General features: G+C 41.0%; 1 protein-coding gene and 1 long non-coding RNA gene across 2 annotated transcripts in view; one reads left to right on the plus strand and one right to left on the minus strand.

The window, feature by feature from the left end:
* Positions 1-10,591, minus strand: part of oatx (organic anion transporter X) — a 48,447-nt gene extending 37,856 nt beyond the window's left edge. Inside the window, exon 1 of the mRNA XM_082141312.1 lies at positions 10,124-10,591. Coding sequence (XP_081997438.1) covers positions 10,124-10,504 — 381 coding nt within the window. The 5' untranslated portion in view covers positions 10,505-10,591. The remainder of the gene's footprint in view (positions 1-10,123) is intronic.
* On the plus strand, positions 641-9,460 carry LOC309478050. Its single transcript, XR_014198787.1, has 2 exons — positions 641-2,701; positions 6,677-9,460. It is a non-coding gene; the product is annotated as an uncharacterized lncRNA (long non-coding RNA).
* Positions 10,592-10,876: the final 285 nt, after the last annotated feature.

Here is a 10,876-nt window from a genome sequence, read left to right on the forward strand (position 1 = left end):
TTCTAAATATCAAACATTACAGATAGATTATTTTGCACTCCTGACATAAATTAAGAAATGAATGTCACTGAAACCAGTTTTATCATAAACAGTGGTCAAATATCAAAGCTGGAATCTTTAATCTTTTTAACCCTCTCATTATGTTCTAACCATGAAATATTTTTTCAAATACGTTTTTATGACATTAAATAGGTTCAATTATACAAATCAAAAAAGATTTTTGAAAAAAAAAAAGATACTTTTTTTGATACTAAGGGAAATGTTGCCATGGCAACGCTGTACCACAATGGAAAATGGTCATAAAATAAGTTTTTCCTATTCAATTATGATTTTCTTTTCTATTTAATTGCACATTTCTTTTAGAAATTGGTAGATTTATATACTTTGAACTCATGCAAACCAAAAATAAGTAGATCCCTATCATTTAATCACTATCATTCCCAATCATTTGGCTAACTCATCCGCACTCTCATCACATGGAAGAGCTAACTCTGCAATCTTCCTAATGCCCTTTCTGTAAAATTTTGCTGTATTTATTTTCTGAAATGAAGAAATCAATTAGTTATTTATACATAAATACAACTATACTACAAAAACACTTCAAATAAATAAAGAACAAATTGTTGACGCTACTATCTACAGTAAAACTATGTTAGACAAAGTTGATTTGTGAATAAAAAGATAATGCAATAATCAAAGATATAATCAAAGATAATGCAAAAAAATTCCCCCTTGAGAAGAGATGTTTAGAAATTAGGTTAATAGAGCAATTTCTGGAGCTCCTCAACTTGTGTCTTCCATGTGACCGTAGGAAAGAGAGTTTTGAAGGGACATTCAAATGTCATGTGACTTAAAGAAAGCACATCATTGGCTACCTTAAGGCCTGCCCTTTTAATTTCCATTTTTCTGAATAACAAGGAAATTAGTAGAAATTAATTGTTGACATAATATGGCAACACCGTATCGGGCTAAGGATGCTCAGTTTGTCCAGATCAAGTAAGATGTTTTAACATGCAGTGAATGTTGAACAACAATAATCTCTGGAGCTGTTGGTGATCTTTGAACATAAAGGGGTTAAAGTCCCACTGAAGTGCTTTGGATCACGCAGCTTTCTATGATGCGTTGACGTAATTTCCACTGAAACAGGAAGTTAAGGCGGGACATATTGAATGGCTCCTCCCTCTTTTCAAATAGCCAATAGCGTTTAGTTTACCTCACAGACTGCAAGTCGTACTTGAGAGCACCATGGATGTGGATCCGAGCGCTGATGATACGCTGGATTCAATAGTAGAGGTGAATAAATTCTAGCCATTTCATTCTTAACCAACATACAGTTGGAAAGCTGAATAAAACTGGAGTGTTTGTGCAATCAAACACACATCTCCAACCCATATTTCTCCGTGACGTGTCAACGGTGGCTTTGGCCAGGTGGGATTTATAGCATAGGGTTTGGAGCTTTAGATTCTAGAGAGCATTTGATTGGACAGAAGATGTGATGAGAAGCTGGAGTCCGCGGTGATGTCATAAAAATCCGTGATCCATTTTTAGAAGTGAGAGACTGTAAGTTTGAATGCTTATTTCTCCTAAATGCAAATTTTGTCATTGTTTTGGAGCACCAGCTTATTCATAACCTTAAGGCTAACAAATCCATATTAAAAGATATGTAAGACATATAAAAAAAAAACGTACATTTTGATTTCTCGGGGCCTTTAAAGGGTAACTAAACCAACTTTTTTTTAGTTAATGATCTGTAAGAATGGGGCTTTATTAGTGCTGTTCATTGATTCGAGTAACTTTTTTGACATTTGGGTATAAAGTGTTTTAATTCTACAATATATGGTGTAAAAACGTCTGAGTGCTGCCCTCTTCAGGTTGAACGGTGGCTACTGCAGTTGAATTTTTCTATTGGATGTTTGCGGTGGCACGTGACGTAAGCCGTGGCACGTGACGTAAGCAGGTTCCAGCTCACCACACCCTTGGTACGAGCTCACCACGCCCTTGGAGGTATAAAAACCATCTTGTTTCATCAAAATCACTGTAGAGACTAGCGAGTCAGGAGTTGGAATTGCGAGTATTGAAAACGATCAGGATAGATTATTTTTGCATCTATTTAGCATAGCATTTCGCTGCTCCTCCTGCATGGACTCCATCACCGCAGCAGCGTCTTGAGGTGAGTGATCATATATATTTTAATCACAATTCATGGTTAGGCTAAAGTTAATCCTCGGGGGTCGACAAACGCGCCGGTGCATTTTGCTGGATTTTTTCACATAGCGGCAAAATATGAATATGCCTACAGAGAGCGCGCGCTATTGACATCAACTCGATAAAACTCATCAGATGCATGTACTTTACGTCGTCTTGCGACCCTGTGAGGAATAATAATTACGTAATAGTAATAATAATCCTGGAGAAAATTACCTCAGAAGTTTGTGAGTTAATTAATTAATAGTATTTATAAACATTTTAAAATCTCTAAAATGACTGAATATAAGACTGTAATTGTAAACCATAACACAATTTTTTATTTTTTTTAGCCTACTATGACCAGATAGCCTGGGAAAACCCAGACAACTTCCGGCAAATTTAGATTTGCTCTGCAAGTAGTCTGGCAAAGAGCCCATTCAAGCCCATTTCTAGAAACCAATCAGAAACATTGAGGCGGGCTTTACACAATGACGATCGCTCTGATTGGTTTTAGGTCTATCCAATTGCGCCCAGAGGCATTTGAGCGATGTCCGTTGGTGAAGCGCAGCAACTTTTAAATGCATTATTATATTCAAATTGCAAACACATGAGGACAGTCTCCATGAAAGACCCACTGGCAGATGAATGTGCTACTACATTTCTCTCTTAAATTAGATTTAATAGAGGATTTTAACTGTGACAAGATGATTGACAGGGCAGTTTACGTGACAGGATGCACGCGACAGGTCCGTCCGATAAAGATGACGAAGCAGTATGTCCCAAAGCTTGCCTACTTTTTTGCTACACATTCAAAAGTAAATACCTTTTCTTCACAAAAAGAGTACATACTTTTATGGCGTAGTGTAACTTAGTCGAACTGGGACGCAGCATATGGCTTTACACAATGACGATCGCTCTAATTGGTTTTAATAATAATAATAATAATAATACATAGGTCTTATATAGCGCTTTTCAAGGAACTCAAAGACGCTTTACAAATGAAAACAAACAAACAAAGACGAGAGTGCTATTATAGATTGTAGGCGAGCTGAAACAGGTGAGTTTTGAGCAGTTTTTTGTAGGTGGTCAGTGAGTCCGAGTTTCTGATGTGGATGGGGAGTGAGTTCCAAAGGGTGGGGGCAGCGATGGCGAAGGCTCGGTCCCCCAAAGTTCGGTGCGTTGATTTGGTGATGGGTTTGAGAAGGTTTAAGTCGGCAGAGCGGAGGCGTCGGGAGGGGCAGTGGTGCTGTAAGAGGTCTGTGAGGTATGGAGGGTCCAAGTTATTGAGGGCTTTGTAGGTGATGAGCAGAACTTTGTAATGGATGCGCTGTAGTACAGGGAGCCAGTGAAGCTGTTGGAGGACGGGGGTGATGTGGTCTCTGGATCGGGTGTAGGTGAGGAGGCGTGCAGCAGAGTTTTGAACGTATTGCAGTTTTTGTAAAACAGAGGAAGGAAGACCGTATAGGAGGCTATTGCAGTAGTCGAGTCTTGATGTAATGAATGCATGGATTAGAGTTTCAGCAGCAGATGTGGAGAGGGTGGGGCGTAGGCGAGCAATGTTACGTAGATGGAAAAAGGCAGTTTTGGTGATATGACGGATTTGGGGCTTAAATGTGAGTGTAGGGTCAAAAATGAAACCAAGATTTCGGATCTGGGGAGAGGTGGTAACTGTATGGCCATCGACGGAAAGAGTGAAGTCTTGGGAGGAGGGGAGGAGTGATTTAGGACCAATGATGATGATTTCCGATTTATTGCAGTTGAGTTTAAGGAAGTTTGCGTTCATCCAGGATTTTATTGCAGAGAGGCAGTTTGTGATGGTTAATACTGTGGCAGGAGTGATGGATCTGGTGCTGAGGTACAGTTGTGTGTCGTCAGCGTAACTGTGGAATTTTAGTCCGTGATTTTGAATGATAAGTCCAAGGGGAAGCATATACAGGATAAACAGAAGGGGACCTATCACCGAGCCTTGAGGGACTCCGTGACTGACAGGTGTGGTGTGAGACGTACAGTTGTTGATGGATATGAATTGAGATCTGTTGGTGAGGTAAGAGGTGAACCAGGAGAGAGCTGAGCCAGAGATGCCAAGATGTTGTAGTCGTTGTAGAAGGATGGAGTGGTCAATGGTGTCGAAGGCGGCAGAGAGGTCAAGTAGGAGGAGAATGGAGAGGGAACCAGAGTCAGAGGCGAGTAGGAGGTCATTTGTTACTTTGAGTAGTGCAGTTTCAGTAGAGTGATGAGTGCGGAATCCGGACTGAAAGGTTTCGTAGAGCTGATTGGAGAGGAGGTGATGTTTTAGTTGAGAGGCGACCGAGCGTTCCAGGAGTTTAGACAGGAAAGGTAGGTTGGAGATGGGGCGGAAGTTGTTGGGGATGTCAGGATCCAGGCCAGGTTTTTTAAGTATTGGTGTGATGGCGGCAACTTTGAGGGAAGAGGGAACTGTTCCAGAGGTGAGAGAGGAGTTGATGATGACCATGATGAGTGGGCTGAGGCAGGGAAGGCAATGCTTGACCAGTGCAGATGGAATGGGGTCCAGTGGGCAGGTTGTGAGGTGGATTTTGCTGAAATGGTTAGTGAGATCGGTTTCTGTAATGACTGATAGGGAGGGGAGTGTGATGTGAAATGGAAGGGATGAAACAGGTTGAGGGTCTGTGCTGGGAGAGATGTTCACAGAAAGTTCTTGGTGAATGCTGTCAATTTTGTATTTAAAGAAGTCGATGAAATTATTGCATTTGTCCATGGTGAATAAGTGAGTGATATTGTCAATGGGTTTGAGTAGTTTATTAACTGTGGCAAACAGGGTCCGGGGGTTGGAGGATCCAGAGTGAATGATACCAGAATAAAAAGCTGTGCGGGCTGATGTAAGCGCTGATCTATAATGGTGGCTGTGATCCTTGTAGGCTTGTAGGTGTACAGTGAGTCCAGTTTTCTTATGTAGGCGTTCCAGTTGTCTGCGTTCTTTTTTGAGTTTGTGCAGTTCAGGGGTAAACCAGGGAGCAGAGCGGGAGAATGTAACTGTTGCAGTTTTAACTGGTGCGAGAGTATTGAGGCTGGATGAGAGTGTGCAATTGTAGTGAACTACTAGGTCGGCGGTGGTTGAGTTTTCAGGGATGCTGGGTATGGAAATTTTGTTTGCGATATGGGAGGAAAGGGAGGTGAGACAGAGGGACTTTAGATTTCGGTAAGATATGGTGCGTGTCTGCTTGAAATGAGGGCTGGGGAGGTTGATGTGAAATGTTATGGCGAGATGATCAGATATGGCCAGGTCTGTGTGTGAGAGAGTGTCGATATTAAGTCCAGTAGAGCAGACCAAGTCCAAAGTGTGTCCACGGGTGTGGGTAGGGAAATTGACATGTTGTATGAAATTAAAACTGTGTATAAAGTCCAAGAAATCCGTGGTGGGTTTGGAGGTGGAAGAATCGATGTGGATATTGAAGTCACCTACGAGTAATATGGTTGATGAAGTTGTGCAGAGTTGAGTTATAAATTCTGAGAAATCTGACAGAAAGGAAGGATTGGGTTTGGGAGGGCGATAAATTGTTGAAATAGTCAGAGGAGTGGGGCCTAAGAGTTTAAAGGAGAGGTGTTCAAAAGAGGGAACAGATGGGATGGGGAGAGGGCGAAGCTTGAGAGTTTATCTGTAGATGGCAGCAATACCACCACCCCTGCCTTCAGGACGAGGTTGGTCCATGTATGAGAATCCAGTGGGGGTGGCTTGGTTGAGGGAGAAATAGTCATGGGGTATTTGCCAGGTTTCAGTTAAACAGATTAAATCTAATTGTGAGTCCAGGATGAATTCGTTGAGAATGGTGCTTTTATTGTTAAGGGATCTTGTGTTCAATAGTCCAAGTTTGAGAGACTCTTGTTTTGAAGGGGATGAAGCGGAAATGGGAACTGACCGGAGGTTGAAATGGTTCACGTGACGTTGGCTCTGATGACGTTGTGCGTTGCTGTTTAGATGCCGGGACGCGGAAGAGAAGAAATGAGGAAGTGTTGTGCTGAAGCTGTCGTTCCCGGTGGATATGTGTATTAAGTTTCTATGGGAACCTCTGTGGATGTAACGGTGGCGTTGAAGTAGTCCAAAGGTTTTTATTTCAGCGGTCAGCTCCGGAGTAGCCGATGGATAGCGGTTTAGCTGGAGTAGCTGTTTAGCTGAGTACCGGAGAGCCATGACGTTGTTAGTGAAGTTTTGCAACCAAGGAAGCAGAGTGGAGAGCAGAAAAAGAACTAGGACCAGGTACTGCATCGTCCGGGAGGGAAGATTGAGTCGTCTTGGGCAGGAGAAGTTAGCGTTGCCGCCCGAAAGCGCGGGTGTTAACCCGATCGATCCAGCGGCGTTGCCAACTATACAGTCCGTAGTCCCAAAACGCAGCCGGACCAAACTGGGTCGGGTCCCTCGGTAGCAGAGACGTGCAGGCAAAAAGGTCCAGGTAAGTGCTGAGGCAGTTTTTGATTCAATAAGAAGTTTTGATTTGATTTCCCGGAGTTTTAGGTCCATCCAATTGCGCCCAGAGGCATTTGAGCGACGTCCGTTGGTGACGCCCCTTTGGAAATGAGTTATTAATGAAGCTTTGCCAGACCATAACTCAGTTACTACTGAGAATGGTCTGGTTTTAACCAGGCTAATGACCAGAGACATTGGGTGCCAGACTGAACCAGTCAGCTCCAGATCTGCAGGTGTGCAGGCTAACATGAAGCCCATGAGGAGAAGCAAAGGTGATTTTGAATATAACCAACATAACCAAATTATGATTATTTATGCTTTTATTTAATTTTGTTTTAACTTTTTTTTCTTTTACATAGAGTCTTCATAGAATACTTCTTTTCCAATGAAGTATTACCCCACAAAGTGACTAAGTACATTGTTTATGAAGATAAACTGCTGGAACTTTTTAGACTTCTCTGGACAAATGGCTGTACCAGAAAAACAGTGTGCTCAGTTTATTCGGCCCAACGAGGAGGAGGCAGTGAGCAGACACAGGTCAAAGTTCTTTAAAAACACATGAGGTCTGTGATAATCTCTAATCGTGAAACAGCGCATGAAGTTATGTTTGCGTTTTGTTTACCTATTTATCTGTATGAACCCTGGTTTTGTGTATAGTACTACTTATTAAATGAATTAACTGGACTTAAAGGAATAGTTCACTTTAAAATTAAAATTCTGTCATCATATACTCACCCTCATGTTGTTTCAAACCTGTATGAATTTGTTTCTTCTGCTGAACACAAAGGAAGATATTTAGAAGAATGTGAGTAACCAGGCAGTTTCTGGGTCCCATTGACTTCCATAGTATATTTTTTTCCTACTATGGAAGTCAATGGGACCCAGAAACTGCCTGGTTACTAAATATTACATTCTTCTAAATATCTTCCTTTGTGTTCAGCAGAAGAAACAAATTCATACAGGTTTGAAACAACATGAGGGTGAGTATATGATGACAGAATTTTAATTTTAAAGTGAACTATTCCTTTAACACTCTGGTCTTGTCGTATTTCATAGCTATACCTTTGGGTATCTCCCTACAACAGATGTTCTCTACCAGGGACAGTGAGCTGCAGTGCCCACAGGTGCACCTGTTGAGACAGAATCATTTGTAATTGTAGAGGGAAACTTGAAATATGTTTTTCGCTTAATTACTAACACTAAATCATACCAAAATTAACCTAAATGCATGGGTTTTAAATTTTTTGATAGTTCCGTTAGCATTTGCTATGAGCATTAGCCTAATTTAACCATAATGCTAATGTTTTACACTGGCCCCATTCTCCCTTGCGCGGCTGCTTCGCTAGCATCGTCGGATGCCGATCGCGATGCGGGAGTTAAGACCGCAGTTTGAGCCAGCGGCTCGAATTGATATGGCTCTGGCCCTGTGTCCACAGACAATTCACCCTCCTCCACTTCAGGTGAAGGTGGGGGAGAAAAGTCCTCGACTTCAAATGACAGCTCTGTTGCAAAGCTACTTGCGTCACTCCAGTCACTCTCCATTTTAGAGTCTGACAGCAGCTGTCAATTAATCCGTCACTGCGGGTCTCAGGTGCACGCCCTGATGGATCTATAATGTCTACGGCTGCGACCCAAGACCTTTCCTCTGATCCGTATCCCTCCCAGTCCACCAGGTAGGCCTACTGCATCCCATTACCCCTCCTGTGTGAATCTAGGATCTCCCGGACAAGATCAGCAGGAGATCCATCAATCTCCAGGGTTGGAGGTGGCTTTGAATCGTTGCTCACAGGATCCGGTGCAGGTTTTACAATAATTTAAGAATAGTTATGTAAGATTATTTATGAATAATCTGCAGACCATAGTTAGGACCTGTTAAAAAATTACTGGTTTTGATAGAAAAACACGAGATACATTTTGTAATGGGAATTTTTGATTTTCATTGATTTACAGTATTGATTTTCATTTATTTCAGTAAGACATTGAAATGATCCTTGCTGGACTGTACGTGGTCTGCCAACATATGACTAATGTGTGTGTGTTTTTAAACACTGGGAAACAGGTGAGACGTCAGGAGGAGGCAGATTGAAAAGGGACCTCTGACCCCTAGAACTTGTGAGTTTGTAAGAATAAACTCAGCAGGATTAGATCACTAGCAGAGAAACCTTCCCTTGTTTAGATAAGGGCCTGTAAGCAGAAGACCTTGAAAGCAGTATAAAGGCTCCTCTGCCCTCCCTCTCGTCGTCGCACTTGTTTCACAGACTGTACTTGTGACTTCTGTGTCTCAACTGGGCCTTCTTGCAGGAATAAAATGCTTTTAATGATCATTTGATTTTCAGAGTGTCTCTTACGCAGTTGATGATTGTTTAATAAATTTTTGCCACAACAATTTCAAGTTTCAACATTATTTGTTCTTCAGATATTCCTCTTTAAAAGAAAGAAACTGTATGCAAAGTGACCCACATTTGGGGTTTGACCACTGAAAATGTGTGCAAATGACCAATTTACTCATGGCGCTGCATTAATATCTCCATATCTCTGGGACTGATCCATCGAGGGCCTTTAAAATGAAGATACTAAGTGAAAAGTTTGTTAAGAACCGGAATCTAAAAAGATATTAAGATATCTTTAATACTTCTTGAGTTACAGGCATTCAAACTTGAGGCAAAAAAAACACAAGAAGACTTTTTTCCATTTTTGAACGGTCACCGTTAGCATTTAATTAAACAAAGATTTCTAAAGTAAACAGATTTAACTAATACACCTACCAATCACTGTGTAAAAATATAATAATGATGCAGACATCTTTCTAAAGTCATTTTTAAACCCCTCTAATTTGGCTCCAAATCTTGAAATTTTGACCGCCCTCTACAAAACAGTGGATTGCGCAAGTACATATTCATCTGTGACATTTAATATTTTGATTATCATCACTATTTATGTTTGCCTTTCAACAGAAAAAAAGAAAGAAAAATCAAAGTCAAACATTTGAGCCGGTGACCTCTGGTTGAGTTGATACAGAATGACCCTAGTAATACTTTTCCCACTTTTCTCATTTAATATTATTTTATTCATATATTTAATAAAATTGCAAATTCGCTTATCGCTGTAAGTAACAATTGAAATGTTAAAAAAGTTGAATTCATGTTCATTTTGGAAATGTCTCAGTATTTGGTGTGTTTTCTTTTGCTTTCAGCCGTTTGTATGATGGCATGGACTAAACCATGATCCATGTTATCCAGCATGATTTGAAAAGAGCATCTTGTGCTGCGATAGAATTTTTTTTTTAATCTGACCTGACTCAATGTCTACAATTTGTCGACATATCTCATTGCCACTAATTTGCATAAACCTAGAAGTGCAGAATTTGCAATATTTAGCCTATTTAGAGCTTTTTAAAAAATCCTAAAACATTTGTACACCACTGTATAAATTTCGACCTATAATGTTGATAAATAGGCCTACATGTTATGTGTCAGAGCTAATGAAACAACTTACTTCTGATACTATAGATGAGCTGAATTCAGTCTTGTCATATGTCCAGCCATCAGCACAACTCTCTGTCTGCAGTTCAGTCGCGTTTCTGTGACTCAGTTTGTCTGTGATTAAATGCCACTGAGTTTCAGTGTACCGAGTGCATTTGGACAGTGCCAGTGATGAATCCAGTGGGATAAACGCGCGCAGGAGGGATGAGGTGCTCTCATTCAGTGCAGCCGTTATATTCGGTATGCGACAGTGATGCTCCGGCACACCAGCTGTAAAGTTATTTAGTAAATTCTGGCAAGCCATCAGAAGGCCCGGGATGGACAGAAGCATGACATGAATCAACTGAAAGCGTCCAAACCCGCCAACTTCATCCAGGAGATCTGCAAAGCCCATACTGATCCGAGACTCCCCGTAATATTTCTAGAGTTTCCCTCCGCAGATTGACACAACTCACCACGACTGAACTCTTTACCTTCAATGAAAATTACGCAAAAAACAAAAGCTATGAATGATTAATTTTGGGGTTAATGGTTGCCAAAGGAGTTTCTGATTTCTGAACACAAAGCATTCTTCCAAACACAGAGCTGAAGTGAATTAAAAGTCACCCCCTCCATGACACACACAGAGTGCAATAAGTTTTAATCTGATTAAAATCCCCTGCACTGGAATTTTCATAAAGAGCTTGTGCAGAACAAGTGACCTTGAGGAAACCCGTTGAGAAAGTAAGATAAGTCTCTTTCTTTACTTTGTCTTTTTATATGAATA

The sequence above is a fragment of the Leuciscus leuciscus genome, assembly GCF_965113295.1.
Source record: "Leuciscus leuciscus genome assembly, chromosome: 16".
In the NCBI taxonomy this organism is placed as follows: Eukaryota; Metazoa; Chordata; class Actinopteri; order Cypriniformes; family Leuciscidae; genus Leuciscus; species Leuciscus leuciscus.